General features: G+C 43.0%; 1 protein-coding gene across 5 annotated transcripts in view; it reads right to left on the reverse strand.

Moving 5' to 3' along the window:
* The window catches only part of DIS3L2 (DIS3 like 3'-5' exoribonuclease 2), a 198,530-nt gene that overhangs the window by 117,740 nt on the left and 64,362 nt on the right, over positions 1 to 16,428 (reverse strand). For all 5 annotated transcript variants that reach the window (XM_030496021.1, XM_030496023.1, XM_030496025.1 and 2 more), the window contains 2 exons: positions 6,907 to 7,013; positions 5,539 to 5,786 (listed from right to left, as the gene is read on the reverse strand). In XM_030496021.1, coding sequence (XP_030351881.1) covers positions 5,539 to 5,786; positions 6,907 to 7,013 — 355 coding nt within the window. The remainder of the gene's footprint in view (positions 1 to 5,538; positions 5,787 to 6,906; positions 7,014 to 16,428) is intronic.

Here is a 16,428-nt window from a genome sequence, read left to right on the forward strand (position 1 = left end):
ATATGACACAAAAGAGAAGGGTAATAACACAGCGCAAAAACAGCCACTCTAATAAGTGTTTTTCCACTGCATAAGATACACAATCATTATATTGATCCTTCTGCTTTAATTCCAATGAGTGAGAACAGGCACTAATTACTTTCCTAAATTGGGGCCAAAACAGTGCACTTGTCATTTGGACAAGCAAGATGCTCTCGGGGCTTCAAATGTGCCATAAACCCACAAAACAAACCCCATCCAAGCAGCACAAGCAAGCCTATCTTCTTTCTGGGAGCAAAGCTCGCTCTCTTCACAACGGGAAGGGCTGTGTAATAAACCTGTCACATTGTGTAATATGCTGGAAAGGATTGCGCGCTTCGTGGCATGGTAAATTGTAGAGTTCACATTGCCTAGCTTTAAAATAAAAATGAAAACAAGGATAAAAGATATTTCCCTCCATTGTTTCAACTTTATGTACAAACTGTATGGCAGAAATACGTGCACATTTGGCACCAAGGCTGAGTTCTCTGTTCCTGCAGCTGGGTCCCAGTCTGATCCTTATTTTAATGTAAATAAATGAAGCATCAGTTTTATCTTCCTCTCTCTCAGCAGTAACAATAAACCGAAGAAATCACCACTTAATTTCCAACATCTAGTGCAGAGCTAGGAGACTGAGCAAGGATGAGCCCATGAGGCCCACCAGCATCACCGAGGATGAATTAAAAAAATTCAAGAGGAGAAGAGAGGACAAGTTGCCCTACCAAAAAGAAATGGTAAGGGCTTGAAGGTGCCCCTTCTCTTGGAAGGGCAGAGCTGGGAAGTGCACCAGGAGGGCGGCTGGATGTCTGCACGACAAGTCATGGAAAGCACCTCTGAATGCCAGAGTGCTTTCCAGCTCAGTCTTGAAACCCATGTTCTCTTGATCCGTTTACTGAAATTAGATTACAAACCATAAGGGGTTTACCCAGAGGTTTGATATAGGACTAATATTTTTTAAATAGTAATTAACATTTGATTTACAGTGTTCCAGGGAACATTTCCCAAGTACCTTGAAATAAAAAGTGTACAACTGACTCTAATTGGGGCCATGCTACAGTCACGCAGGCATGATGACTTGCATCAGAGCAAAATCTGACAGGACAGTATGTGATCAAAGGTAACGCATATAGGATCACCAATGGCCCTGGAGTAACAGCCAGGCTGTAAAATCACTCATGGGGCTCTGCGGCCACCAAGGGTAGCAAGAATAGTTCAAGAAGCTTATAAACAACAACAGGCACAGGGCCCAGCGGCAGTCAGACGTTCACTCCCAGGGAGTTACAGTGTCTGTGACACCCCAGGCTTGCGTGTGGATCTTTTTTTTAAAGTGTAAAAAGGCAAAGATATTACAAAGGTTACAGACGTAAACACTTCTTTTCTGTGGCTGTGATAGGGGAGCATTACCTTGAATACCCTTGGACTGATGTCAGACATGGTAGTAGCATGCACCAACAGGAATGTGTCGTGGTTGGAGCATTGGGCAGCACAGGGTAGTTCTCCAATAAGCCACAGCTGCAAGCAAACTGAACTGCCCCAAGCTGCCAACTCACTGGAGCTTGCCCCACCATACATGTGTGCCTGGGGCAGAGCCACACTCCCCTTCATGGTGACACTGATGCATCTATTTGGCCACCCATTTCTACAAACATCTGAGTTCTCTCCACTCCCCAGAAACTGGCCAACGTGTTCAAAGGTTACATGATAAGAACTCTCCAAAAAGACAAAGCATAATTACATAAGTCTTGTTTCCTTTGGAAAGCTGGGCAGGCTCCCAAATGGGAGCGAATAACTTCCATGAGGACTTAACAACCTTATTCAATCCCTCCTGCAGCAGACTCGTCCACAGTCATCCTACACGGAATGTTTCTTTCAGCAGCAGGAGAACATCCTACACACCAATAAGCCACCACTCCTAGAGGAAGCCTGTGCAAGAGGAGGCGAGGGAACAGCAAGCAAGGCCACCCGGCTGCTCCCAGGGCCCAGAGACCCCAGGCAGAGTTGCACAGGCTTGATAAAGCCCAAAGGTCCCAGTGGAGATGGCTGCAGGGCTGAGCATCACAGTCATAGAGCTGTGTCACAGGAACCCCCAGCACCCAAGACCAAAGTCCAGCCCAACTCCGCACCACAGATCTGCCTCCCTTCAGCTACCTGCCATTGGAGCACAGGAGCAGCATGGTGCTCCTCATGCAGATGGGGCCATCGCACACTCCAAGAGCGGTTGGGCTGAGGGAACACATTTCACTGAAAGACAGTCTGCAAGAACATGTTTTTCAACATAGCTACACTGCTCAGGGTCCAGACCTTCCCTTAAGCCTTACACTGAGCTCTCAATGTATACCTGGTCATTCCCCCTCATCCCAAATAAATTTATGAATTAAAAAAAACAAAACAACCCACAAAATAAATTTCCAGAGATTAAAGGAATTCAAGCCACTTGGATGGTTTTGGAAAGAGAATCAAGTACAAAAGCATCCTGTAACATTTCATTTTATTGCAAATGCTGTGAAAAATCTTGTCACCTTGACAAACCATTATCTAAGGCCCTGAGTTAGAATAGCCACAAGCCCCATGCAACACACATGGAGTCACTGATTTGACATTTGAAATTTTTTTTTTTTTTTTTTTTTTAAATAGTCTCATCCATCATCACATGTTGAGGCAAAAAGATTCCACCTTTACCACATCCAAAAGTGCAGAGATGTCTGGACTAATACTCCAAACAGCCCTGGACTCTATCACTGAAAAAAAGGTCCCCAGAAAATAACTGTACATGGCAGTATTCATACTATTTATCTGGAAAAGGGGAATATTCTGAAGCTATTTACCTGCTACCTGAAGCAGGTACAGTTAAATGGCATTTCACTGCCACAGTAAATTCACTTCACGTGCAGGAGGGAGCACAGCGACACACACTCAGGGCATCACCAGCAAGATATGGAGCCATTAATTCCTACCTGCTTATCCCCAGCATGGCCGGGGTGACAGGGTGGCCTTCAGAGGGGACAGCGTCTCACTGCTGACCACCAGGTGGCAATCGCGACACAGAAACGCACCCCCCTCCCCAAAGGGACCTCCAGGGACTGTCAGATTGTCCCTGTGCAGGTGACCACCCTGGGTGGCCAGTGTCACTGCCAAACTCTTGGCTAGGGCATCCCACTGCTCCAGTCACACTGGTCGCTGGAAGACCAGACTGTGATCAGGCTAAATGTGTTTGGAAACCTGGCACTGAACTTTCCAACGGAAAAGGAAAGATGAGGAAGGTGCCTAACATGCCTGTGGGAATTCAGCTGCAGGATGGAGAGTACCTAGAAACACACAAGGCATCCAGGGGAAATCACTGGATGGAAATGGAAGGCTGCTCCCTTGTCATACTTCCAGCAGACTTAAATGGTAAAGAGTGGTGACCTACAGTTTTTCAGTCCAGACACCTTCAAAACCATAGTGGTGCTGTCAAAGGGGTATCATGAAGTCTGCAGGCAGAACTAGAGGTGCACATGGAAGTTCAGGAAAACCAAGCATGCAATAAGCTGCACATCACCTGCTTGTCTCTCCTTCAGGTGGGCCATAACTAGCAACACAGCTTAGAAACAAGCTCAGAAACCAGCTCAAAAGCAAACAGGAATTTTGGGGACCTTCAAGAGGTTTCCTTGTCTTTCAGTGTTTAAACAAGCATGTATTTATAGTCAAAAACAAAATGGGTCACTGAGGCTTTATGCTCCTATCTCCACAAGGCAGTTATTGAAGTGCAACAAACTACCAGAGGAAACAGCTATGTATGAAGACAATCATGGACATTTTCTTTCCTGACAACACCCTTTACTTCTTGGAAACTACCAAAACAGCTAGATGAGAATATACAATGTTGTCAGAAGCACAGATTAAAGACACACACATTAGCCAATAAAAAAAGACATTATCCCATCCTCCTAATTTCTCCCATTTCTGCTGAAAAGGGGGTTGTTCGTGACAAGAAGCCAAACAGTACAATCGCCCTCCAGTCTTTTCTCCATTGGAGTCAAAGAAGACAAAGAAAATCTCTGCCAGTAAGAAACTTAGTAACAGTGAATTTCACAGCACAGCCAGCCCCTAGTTAAGTGGGGCTCAAAGGGAGGCCACTTCAGTTCATGCATTGCAGTTTAGCTTGGAAATACTGCGTGACTTAATGGCTCATGTGGCTCTCAAAACTTGCTATTACTAGGAAAACAAACCAGCCACAACTGGTAACAAACTTTAAGACAGGGAAACAGGGACTTCAGTATAGTTTGCTTTTAGTTCTACGGCTGACAGATCTGTGCCAACAGACTTACTCTGGGGAAAACAAACAAACAAACAAGAAGAAACCCACAACAACCCCCCAAAAAACCCAAGGCCCCCCCCCCAAAAAAACCCGAAACCAAACCAAAAAAACCACCAAAAAAAATTGTATGAAGTTTTAAGCTTTATCAAGAGTTTGAGATGAAGACTCCAAAAATCACAGAGCCGATGCTGTACATTAGCTGTGCTACCCTATCAGAACAGCTCTGCAAAGGGAAGAGACAAGTTGGGATTTATGCCCAACTGCCACTACTGCACATGCTCCAGATTACACCCAGATCCCCACCACCTGTAAAATTTGAGCACAGCGTTGCCATAGGTCAGAGTTAACCTGCTCTGGACCACCAACTACGCAGGACTACCCAGGTTTTCCCAAGATAACTAAACAGATCTATCAATATCCACAGTTTCTTATAGAGACCCACTCAACAGGAAACAGCGTGGCCACTCCAGGCGGGAGCTTGGCACACTGCAGCTGTTCCCAAGAAAAAAATGAAAATGCTGAAAACTACAGGGTCTTCCTCGTGGAGAGGCAAAATGAATTTATAATCTAGACCCAGCCCAGCATAGGTCATTTCTATAGCCCTGGCTTAAAATCTCCTCCTTCGTGGCAGTGCCTGCAATTTGAACTCTGGACAGCAATGGCTTTGCAGTGCCTCCTGAAATGCACAGAGTGCAACACGTTCCTTGAAGCAATGCAAATTTAAAACCACAAAAATCTGTGACTTTTTTCTAGTTCTTATCAGTAAAAGCTTAAAAAACAAAGAAAAGCCTCACAGCTACTGATATTCTTCCTCATGCAGAAGTGAAAAGCCTACATACACACTGTGTAGTACTCTTACACAAAGGGAGGAAAGACTGAAAGGCTGCCAGCACCCCACGGTGCTTGTGTTGGTCAGGCTAAGTACCTGTGTCTGTTCCTACTAGACTGCAAGCTTTTCTGAGCAAAGCCCATATGCTCATTAATGCTGTGATGTGCCAGCACACTGAAACAAGAACCAAAAGAAACTAACATTATGTAGCCGTGAGGTTAACTAGTGATGATGAGCTATCCTTAGCCTCATCACAGTTTATCCACCAAATAGCAGAGGGATAAAAGACAAGCATTTTGTTAACAGACTCCTGTCTCTATTGCATGTATTAAGCAAAACCAAGCACTCCAACTAGAAATCTCAGTCATCTCTACTTCCAATAGCAGCCACATACCCTGTTGCAAAGTTGCTGTCTTCTTTCCAGTCCACTATGCGACAGATGAAGAGTACATTTGAATAGTCCTCAGGCCTGGTCACAAAGTCTGGAGGGCAATCAGCCAAGGACACATAGATCCTGGGCACTCTGTGGTCCACAGGTGAGAACATGGCACACCTCTTGAAAAGTTCACTATTCTTGTCTGCCAGAAGCTTGATGAAACCTGTAGCTGCTCGGGAATGCTTCTTTTCCAAAATATAGACCACCTGGAAGAGGCAATGATTTCTACAGTTAATACCTTCAGAGAAACTTATTTTCTTTAACAGAATAGGGATACACAGAGGGTCAGCAGAATATCTGGAAAAACCACAATGCCTATATCATGCTTTCCCTCTGTGTGTATATGTGTGCATGTGCATTTTTTAACTGAGTACCTATTTACAATGTATTTTCCTTGCCATCTTGCTCATGGCTATAGAAGAGCTAAGTGCCTTCCAAGTGCTAGCTCTCTACAGCAATTTTCTTGATTACAGAACAAAACCAGACAAGAAGCAGATGCTTCCAAATGCAGGGAATTAGCCACAAAATACAAGCAACTCCTGTAAAATCTTTCATTTGCATCCTCAGCCTGGGATTTCGACATTCTGCACAGAACAGGCCAGTCCAAAAACGGTGCCGCTGGCAGATCCAATGCTAACCACAGGAAAGGATGTGCTGTGGGGAATTTGGCAGTTCTCTCCTTCTCTCTGTTCTTTCTGAAGTTAGGGGTTATTTTACCTTTATACAACATGGCTTTGAAAAGAATAATAAATTACAGTATCACTAAATAATTGTTCCAGAGAGGTGTTCATCCAGGCTATATTTTTGTAGACCATAATAAATCACTGGATAGCAGAAATATTATAGCTGATTTTCTAAGCTTATACAGAAGAGTCTTTCCAGAAGGTTTCAGAAGCTGCACCTCTGTGTGATTCTGAGCACTGGAATTGCCATATTGGATGAGACGAGAGGGCAGCCCAGCCCACAACACAGACTAGAATCTAAACGCTTCAAGGTTAAATCTTGAACCGACAGCACTAGCACCCTTTCCAAAGTCTGCAAGAATTAATTCTGACAACTTTGGATATCTTGACACTCATATGAGTAACCAATCTTTTTCCTGAATCTTGCTAAGTAACTCTGCGTAACAAAGAAAGGGAATTTAAACTAGTATAATTGGTAAAAATAACATGACTCTTGATTTTTATCAGATCAGACAATTACTCTCTTTGAAATGGAGAATGAGATTCAAAGATCAACAGATGGAGACTACAGGGAGGCCAGAGCTGATCTCCTTCAGCCTTTGGGAGCACACATGTACTCGCTTGTCAGTCTCCATGTAGTTACCTTTGCTGTCCTTTGAAGACACTTATCTGGGAGGAGCCTGGGATCATTCACCTTGGGTCCATCATCTTGCTTTGTTCTGTGCACAGCACTGATCCCAATAGCCTTTGCTGCATGAAACAAACACAACAGTTATTATAGCACATTTCCATGACAAATTCATATTGCTGTAAACTACAATACAAGCTGCATCTAGTACTTATGTGAAAGAAAAAAGATCCCTCAAGTGTCAGAATAGCCAAGCATGAAGCAACTATTACTTCTCCAGACTACCAAAAAGAGCAGAGATACGTTCACTGACCATGCAGATCTGCTGAAAAACAACAAAAATCAAAATAAATCCCAACTTTACAAGTAGAACTATACCAGCCATAATAAACAAAATAGTGGGAAACATATTGTTTATTAAATACTAACAACTACATGAATTTCCTGGCATTTCTTAAAGTCATTAACATTATATAAGTAGTCCTTTAAGTACATACAATCACTTAATATTTAATTTCCTTTAAAAAACGTTATGCACAGTTAGAAAATGCATGTTTATCTGTGAAACAGAAACCATATCTACTAAGCTGACCCTCTTTGGCTGTAGACCAGAATTATGAAAAAGTCCTATGAAAGTAATTGCTACATATGACAAACAGCTCCCTCCCCCTGAAATATCTTGACCAGACACTGATACCATTTAAATCAACTGTCAACTTATTTCTAGTTTGCAATTTTAAAATATTCAAGTATCTGAGTTTGGAAGCACAAAATCATAGAATGGTTTGGGTTGGAAGGGACCTTAAGGATCAGCCAGTTCCAACCCCCCTTGCCATGGGCAGGGACACCTTCCACTAGACCAGATTGCTCAAAGCTCTGTCCAACCTGGCCTTGAACACTGCCAGGGATGGGGCAGCCACAGCTTCTCTGAGCAACCTGTTCCAGTGTCTCACCACCCTCACAGGGAAGAACTTCTTCCTAATGTCAAACCTAAATCTTCCCTCTTTCAGTTTAGAGTCATTCACCTTTGTCCTACCCCTACATGCCCTTGTAAAAAGCCTCTCTCCAGCTTTCTTGCTGGCCCCTTTAGGTACTGGAAGGCTGCTATAAGTCTCCCTGGAGCCTTCACCAGCCTGAATATCTGCGAGAGATGGCTGGCACACTGAATGCATATAGTGTTTACAAATATCCAAAGCAATCTTTGCTATGGAGAAGGCTGGGACCAGTCCCTTCTTGAGCTGCATCTCTGCTGAGAGCCTGCTTTTACTTTCCATTTTTCAGATGGAAACACCCATGTGCTCTTGTCTGGAAGGCTTCTAAAAGATAGTTGCCTTTTTGCACTTGTACAGCACCACATCCATCTCAAACACATGTGCTAAAATCAGGCCTTGAGTGTTCAAAAGGAATTTTGCTTCCTTAAAGAATGTGGCACCACGTGCAAGTTTCAAGGGATGAAGCTGTCACTGTTTTCCTTGGAAGACATGAGATGATAAAGCAATCTTTTGCTGAAGGCTGTGCTCCAGCAGGCTTACAGTGCTCACGAATGTGAGAAAGCCTCGAGGAGAAGAGCGGTGTCTCACAGACCCTGGCGCCCCAGATGACACCCATCTGTCCCGCAGAGACCCTTGATGAAGGCTGGTGGTGACAGGATGGATGGAGGGGGGCTGGGCTGCGGGAGGGGCAGCTGCAGCTGCTGGCAGCACCGAGCATGCTGGGGTGCTGAGGATAGGTGCTCGGGGGGAGCCGGGGAGGGGTAATGGGGGGGCAGCAGCTTGCCCTGAGGGGAACGGCTGTGCACCACCATCACCAGGGCACGTTCGCAGATGGTCCTGCCACTGTGGATGGCCTTGGGTACCTTCAGGCAATGTTACCCCAGCAGTCAATGACGGCTATCACTCTAATGACAAACGCTGGTTCTCATATGGTGCTAATTATCTCCAGCTTTGCCTTCTGACAGAAAGATCTTCAGACTTTGCCTCTCAGATTATTTTTTTCAGAAGAATCTAAGTGACTTTGATTTTATTTTACCTTTACTGACTTCTTAGTAGCAATACTGAGAGGAGAAAGGACAGATATTCAAGGGTTTAAATAAAAATCTACTTTCCTAAAAAAAACAGCAGTAGTAGCAGCAGCAAGCCTATTTCTTTTTTACTTCTCCTCCTGATATGAACACAGATTTGCTACAAACAGGGTTACTAAGGGATAAAATAACCCAGAGTTTTATGGTGACAAAATGGGGGAAAAAGTTGCTCTGATAATTACAAAGTTTTATAATGAGGATACCCAAGTTATCTCATTTCTTTACCTCCTCTAAGGTCTTTGCTGGCTAAAGGTCATACCAGGCAATCAGCTAGTAAAGAATAAAAGCAAGGGCCCATTCTGTTTTCTTACAAATTTTCAAGCCATCAATTAATAGTTATAGGTTTACAGTGTGCCAACCACAAAGACAGCTAGGACACAATCTAGTACAAAGAAACACTGGCAGGGGCAGAGGGCAAGGGGAGGGTGGTAGCCTTTCAAAGGCCATGCCTTTAAGCACGCCTGCCACAAGCCCAGGGCTTTACTGGAGTGAACCTTCCTCACTGCACGGCACATACTGGATAGAAGAGAAATCATATCTAAACGTGTTTGGGCAAAAAAGACCCCAAGAGCTGCATTTGCTGCTTTCTCAACATAGCAGAACAATAGCAGTGACTCAAGGTCCAGTAGGCAAGAATGAGAAAAGCACCAGGAGCCATGCGAGGAACATGCTTGTTAGCATTGCTTTCTTTCCACTTATCCTTCCAATTCCCATTTCTCCAAAAAGTCATTTGCATTTTTTCACTGAAGCAGCTTTTCCTGTCAAAAAAGGAGCCAGCAGTGATGTCCTTAGGAGGTACGGCATACACTCATGCGAAAGCACAGAAGCACCAGGAGGGAGCCATCACAGGGAGCACAACAAATGGGTGACCAGGGCTTCCTTTGCCTGGGATGAAGAACATGCAGGGCTGGAGTATTTCTCCCCCATCCTGCTGAAGCTGAGCCCTATGTGAACCCAATACAGGTACCAGAAAACATCTAAATTCTCACTGTGGTACGTGGTAGAAATTGCCTTTTTCCTTCACAATCAACATAAATAAGGGGCTGGCTGGAGAGAATCATCTTCTTCAGGGGTCTCTCCAATTCCAGCACACCTCCCAGAAAAACCTGGGATTATTAGAGAGTCCAACTTACAGACCCTGGGATCTACAACTATACCATCAACAGAAAGAAAAAAGGAAGCAAATCCCAGCCATCTACATATTCTTACCTGTCTTTCTTAATCAACTTCAGTATCTAAAAGGTCACTTACTAATGTGGAACTCTCCTGAAACAAGGGACAGGGAAGAAGACACACAGAGAACTCTACTCCTGGGGCCAAGAGATGTGGACTTCTCTGTAGCCTGTAGCTGCTCCTTTTGAAGCCAAAATTCTGTCAGTACTGGGGTTATATCTAATGCTCGGAGGTGTACAATAGCAGAGCACCAGCAATGAGGGGTCCCTGTGACAAACCCCTCTGCTCAGAAAGGACAACTACCCAGATCCAATGTCCACCTGGCTCAATTGTCAAATTACTGCACAGAAACCTCAGTCTCAACAGCATTAATATGCCACGAGAGTCTGGTACCCATGTCCCCTAAATATACTTCTGGCAGTCCCTCTTCTCGATTGCACACCCCCCTTCCCTCCAGAGAAGTTGGAACTTGGTGCGTGGACAGAGAGAGGGGGTATCAGGGCCCCACCAGTGACTGATTGTCTAGAAGATCTCAACTGGGAGGCAAACATCTCCCACAAAAGGGCAGAGCCATGGAGGCAATCCTAAAGGAGAGTTAACTTGAGAGAGGAGCAGGATTTTGAGCAGGGGAGGTGGGAAGAAACTCCCTGCATTATGCCAAACTAAAAATGAATTATTCTGACCCCTTTACTGCAGTCGTTATCCAATGACCATTCAATATTTCCACCCTGGGCAAAGACATGTTTTCTGAGAAAGATTTACTATGTTAGCTTGGGCAGTACTTCCTCAGCTTATCTTACAGTGAAAACACACTTCAGCAACTAGGATCCAGTGAAACTGCATTAAAATCTCAGTGTTTTCCTTTCAGCGATTATCTGACAAACCAAAACTGTAATAGCCTTACTTAAAAAAAAAAAAAATAAAACTAGGCACTAGATACAAAAAGCAACTCAAATTAGTTATGTTATTAGCAACAAAGTAGATCCAGGACACCTGGAACTTGCCTCCCTCTGTAACAGATCAATTTAGGCAGGTTCAATACACACTTAGATTTGCCTGATGGACATACCTAAGTCAAACTTTTTTTTTAAAGCCCCCCAAATTTCCTTTTACAATTAAATTACCATGACATTAAAAGGTGGCCAAAATGGACCACAAGTCATCATACTAGAGTTTTGATTACTTGTGACAGATCCAAAATTATTTTCACTAGGTTTGCATTGGTCACTGTGGAACTTTAAAATCCTGTCCAAAAGGAATACAATTAAAGATGCAATATCCACTAGCAAATGAAAATATATCGCAGTTTCCGATCTCAAAAGCAACTCACTGGAAAAAAAAAATTCCCTCCCTGGATGGAAAAAACCAAGGTTTTTTAAGAAATATGTTCAATGTTTGCTACTTCAGCTAGGAAAAAAAAAAACCAACAAACTACTTGAGAAATTAGTTGGCTTACTCTACACGGGCATATCTAAGAATCCCATCAGAAGGCATTATTGGTATTAAGCTTTTAAAAAAGAAAATATGGGTCTTAAGCTTAGTGTTCAGATACCAACACACATGTAAACCTTTCAATAGCAAAGTCTCCTACTTACTACTGAAGTAAGCAACACTTATGTTCTCTGACGTCTGCTTCAATAAGCAGTTTTCAGCATGTTTTAGTACCAATTACATATGCAAAGTGGCGTAAAACAAACTGATTTATTACATACTAGTATATTATATAATCTCAAGGATTGTGTCACATTCAAAAAGCACGTGTTTTTGGAAGTTCTGTCTATATTAATACAAGAAACATATAGAAATGAAAACTCCCTTCAATCAAAAAGTGATACATTCAGACGCATGCACAGATTTGCCCTGGGTTATTACACTATCCTACTACAGCCTTCATTTTTAGGGACAACGAGAAGGAAACATGTTGCTGTTTAGAAGACAGTACAAGGGCTCTTCATATTCAGCTACCAACGTTTATTGGCACAGAACAGATTTTTCCTCCAGAACACAAACTGATGGTAGGAACCAGTAGTTCACATCATACTTGGTCCTCCCTTCACCAAGTAAAGCAAAACGTAACTTTTTGAGGATCAAAGCAAAGGCACCTGGTTTCTTAGAAACACCTGTCCTTACATGGATTATTTCAGTTCCTACAAAGCTGTTTCAGTGCCTACAGAGGTAGAAGCTTCTCCTGATCTTGGCAGCTTTCTCTGCTCTGGAGTCAGAAGGTCCAAGTGAACACTCTGAAGTCTCACATAGCAGACTGAAGAGCCTCTCCTTCTTACCCAAGAGGAAGGAGAGTAGGGAGAAAGGAAAGTGCCATTTCACTTGGTACCAGGCACTATGCAAAATTGAAATTTGCTTTAAACAGGCTACAAGAAGGCTTGCTCAGCAAAATACCATGCAAGAAACAGTACTTTGTGAGTATTAATATCTTCACACACAGAGCTTTCCACCTGCGATGGAGGGCAGACAAGTAGTTCACTGTGATGAGACCGTTAAGCCAACAGTTTTGGAGTTTAACACATGCAGCCTGTCCAAACTCAGCCTGACAGTTCCTGTGTGCAATGCAAGAGGACTCAGCAAGTAAGACGCAAAGCTGCTCCAAACCATGCAGCACTCCTGAGTTGTCTCATTGCAGAGCTCTGTGTCTATTGAACAGGACTAACTTCCTTAGAGATGTTTATTTTGAATACTCATTTAAGCAGACTCACCATGCCACAGCTGCTCATGTCTGAACACCTCAACTCACACACCTGCATGCCCAACAGCACACTGAAGATGAGGACCAGGAGACTCAGATAATAAGCATGAAGATTTTTCAAGATGCACAGGTGGGAGGAGACCGTCAGAGAGGGAGAGAAAAGGCATAATAACAGATGCATACAGCAGAGAGACAAGCATCTGCAATAACAAACAGCAAAGACAATGTGAAGAGGTGAGCATACCTGGCTTCCTTACCCATGTCATGTAGCCAAGCATCTAAATTATTTACTTATATTTAGCCACCTCCATGACTAAGGATGAAGGACACGGCAGAATGATGAGATAGGAATGTCACTTTTCCTTAGAACCCTCCAAGGCTGTTCCACAACAAAGATTCAACACCATTTTGGGAAGCTGCCATCTAGTCCAATTGTAGCTGTCTCAGTAGCCACATAACATTACTACAAACAGAGCACAGGTACTCAGGCCTCCTGGCACTCTCATGTCCTTGAGAAGCTGCCAGTCAACAGGGGGGTGGAAGCTTTATTGCAATAAAATTAAACTTCCAAAAAATCAGGTAGTGTTGCAGTCTACATAAATACAGTTTTATTGCATTAATTGCAACTAAAATTAAAGGTTACCAAAATACTTCCATTGAGTATTTTGCCTATTGTATTTGGTAACATTTGGTAAATGTTACCAAAAAATTTCCATTAAGTATTTGTCTATTTGCCTGTTCTTCCTTCCTGTCTGTGAACCTGTTCCTAAAGTGTGTGTGTGTCCAATTTTACTATTGCATGGAAAATATGTTAGCTGAATGAATCCTAATCTGATTCATCCTGGAAACCTTGCTGCTAACAATGACCGTACCCTGTTTGTCTTCACACCCACCATTCATTCTCAGTATCATGCCCTCTCACTTACTTGACCTAAACTTGTAACTCAAAGGAGAAACATAGGTGAATTCGGGAACAGATGGTAATATGCTGAACTTAATCTAGTTCCTGTTACCTTATGGCATAAGTTGTTCGGGTTTTCTTTTTTGCCTTACTCAAGAAGTCATTTGGGGGTCAAGATAACTTACTAGGGAAGAACAGCATAAGAAGCTTTCCCAGTGTTAACTTCCACTGCAGACTTCAACTGTGGAACAAAAGAATAACTGGAGCTTACTCAGCCTGTAGCATTTAATCAATGCAACCATAAAGCCCAATTTGTTCAACACCAGTAGAACATTTTTCTCAAGTGGCTGTACTGTTTATTCTTCAAGAAATCTATGCTCTCATTTAAGAAGAGTTACAGCAACAACCAAAAGAACTAGATTCAGAGACCCACAAACACGAACTTAGGATAAACTAATACAGAGCTGCCTCAAGCAGCTGAAACAGCTCCAGCTTCTCTGCTGGTTTTCCAGGCTTCAGCAGAGTGAAACCGATCTGATTTTTGACAGTTCCACCTCAGGGATTTCTATTAAAAGCTGTGTAACTGAGGAGATTTCCTGGTAAGCTCTCACTCTGCTGTGGCCTAGAAATGTTAAGAGCTATGCAGTGGAGATGATCCATCTCCAGAAGGCTTCAGGCTAGGAAAGAAGCGTGAAGACTCCTTAAAAGCACTCAGAGTAAATGAGAGCCTCTGAAAAGGAGGGAGAAGAACATTTATTCCTTCCATCAGCCAGTGACGTTGGTGGGCTCCAAATTTGTCAGAGATTTCATGGCAGCTAAACTGAAAGAAGGGGAAGCCTGAGCAGAGCAGAGGGACAGTACGTGGTCCAGATTCTTGCCACCATCGTCCCTTCCCTACCAGCCTTGGCCGAGGAATAGTAGTAGTATTTCTCTGAACTACCTATGCCAATGTGAGACACTGCTAGCTGCAGAAGGACTCCAGGTGCCAGAAGAAGACAAGTATGCAGAAGAAGACACAAAAGGCAGGTAGACACCTTGTCAAACTTAAAAGGAGAGAGAGAGAGGACACATAAGCACAAGAGGGGTCATGAAAGTACATGAGAAGGTGCAGAAGTACAAAACAGAAACTAAACTCCCGATTATAAATTAATTTTTATCCTTTGCTAGAAGGATCCTAAAACCTTTCTAAGCACTATTGCAGAGCATCATCTTGAGAAAAGAATGGCTTAATGCATTAGCACACAACCACAGTGAAGTAAGCAAATGCCACCACTTCTGTTGAGGCAAGCAATCCCAAAATAGTCAATAACAGACTCCAGTCAGTAGCAATGTGGACACCAAGCAATTCTAGATTGTAATTTCTGACCTTACCAGGGCTACTAGAGACTGACAGTATCATTTGACTTGAAAAGAGATTGACCAGCATCCACCTAGCCAATGCTGAACAGACAGGGAGACAGGAGCAAGTTGTACAGCAGCTCCAACCTAAATTCTGTTGACTCTACCTATTAAACATCAGCTATTCAATTCAATTTCCTATCACACAATTGGCTGAGTTAGCTGTCAGTTTAGTCTGTCTGTAAATGAGCTATTTCTATCCAAATATCATTACATCAAGGCAGTGAGGAAGCCTCGGACATTCACATATTCAAACTCTGATTTGCAGAAGTGTAGGTGTAAGTGGAAATCCTGAACAAACACAACTATGTGATTGCTGCCAGGGCAGCCAGTCCACTAACTTGATGACTTCTGTGAGCCACCCCCTGGGAAGCAGGATATTTTGCGTATCTGGTACAGTAAGATCTCTCATGAGAAGAGCTGAAAAAAGGTAAGCAAACTAGTTTGAAAAGGATAGCTTTTGGCATAGTGACAGTGTTTTACAAACTTCTATTTGAATATCCTTTTGCTAAGAAAGGCTGAGGCACTTTTATGAGCACAGCTGCCATTCTAAAGTGTACAAGCAGCTGCTACTGTCCAACTGCCGATGTTTCTTTATCAAAGTAATCTGATTGCAATATTTAACGAGACAGCTCGCATTTCTACAAAACCTATGTGCCATGCAAGTCTGTATAGAGATACAGCATTGTAAAGTATTCTGTACAGAACATTTTGCACTTTTCCTAGGTTGAGAGGATACAGAGAAGTTTTTATTACATATTGAAATGGAGTATAAGGAAAATCCTTCTACTGAAGTGACAACTTACAGAAATACTGTATCCCAGCTCAGTACTAAGTGATAAGATAGAAGTTACACTACCTCTGTTGCACTAGTCAATGTGAATGAGGATTAAGGAAAAGAATTACAGACCTGGCAAAGGTTATGTTGACTGGTGGATGACTTCTCTGGATAGCAGTGACACAGAATAAGTTGAGGGTTCAGGGCAAAAGACAGAGGACTTGCCTGGCAGTACCAAGCACTACAGAAAATTAATCTTTCTGTGTACATAGTATTGTTCAGGCCAGTGCCAGGATGCTACTGCTGTGTTCTTTGCCTGGATTTCAACAGAGCATAGGAACCCCAGAGAGGATTTGAAGGACACTAGTAGGGCAGCTGAGAAACTTTCTGCAGGGTGCTCATTTTTACGGTCTTTGTGAAGAAATAAAAACCACAGAAAGTTTGTTCAGCATGTGGAGATATTTACACCTTGGAAATACAGCTGAAAATCCAAGAGGGAAGAGTTT

This window comes from Strigops habroptila, chromosome 8 (assembly GCF_004027225.2).
Source record: "Strigops habroptila isolate Jane chromosome 8, bStrHab1.2.pri, whole genome shotgun sequence".
Classification (NCBI taxonomy): domain Eukaryota; kingdom Metazoa; phylum Chordata; class Aves; order Psittaciformes; family Psittacidae; genus Strigops; species Strigops habroptila.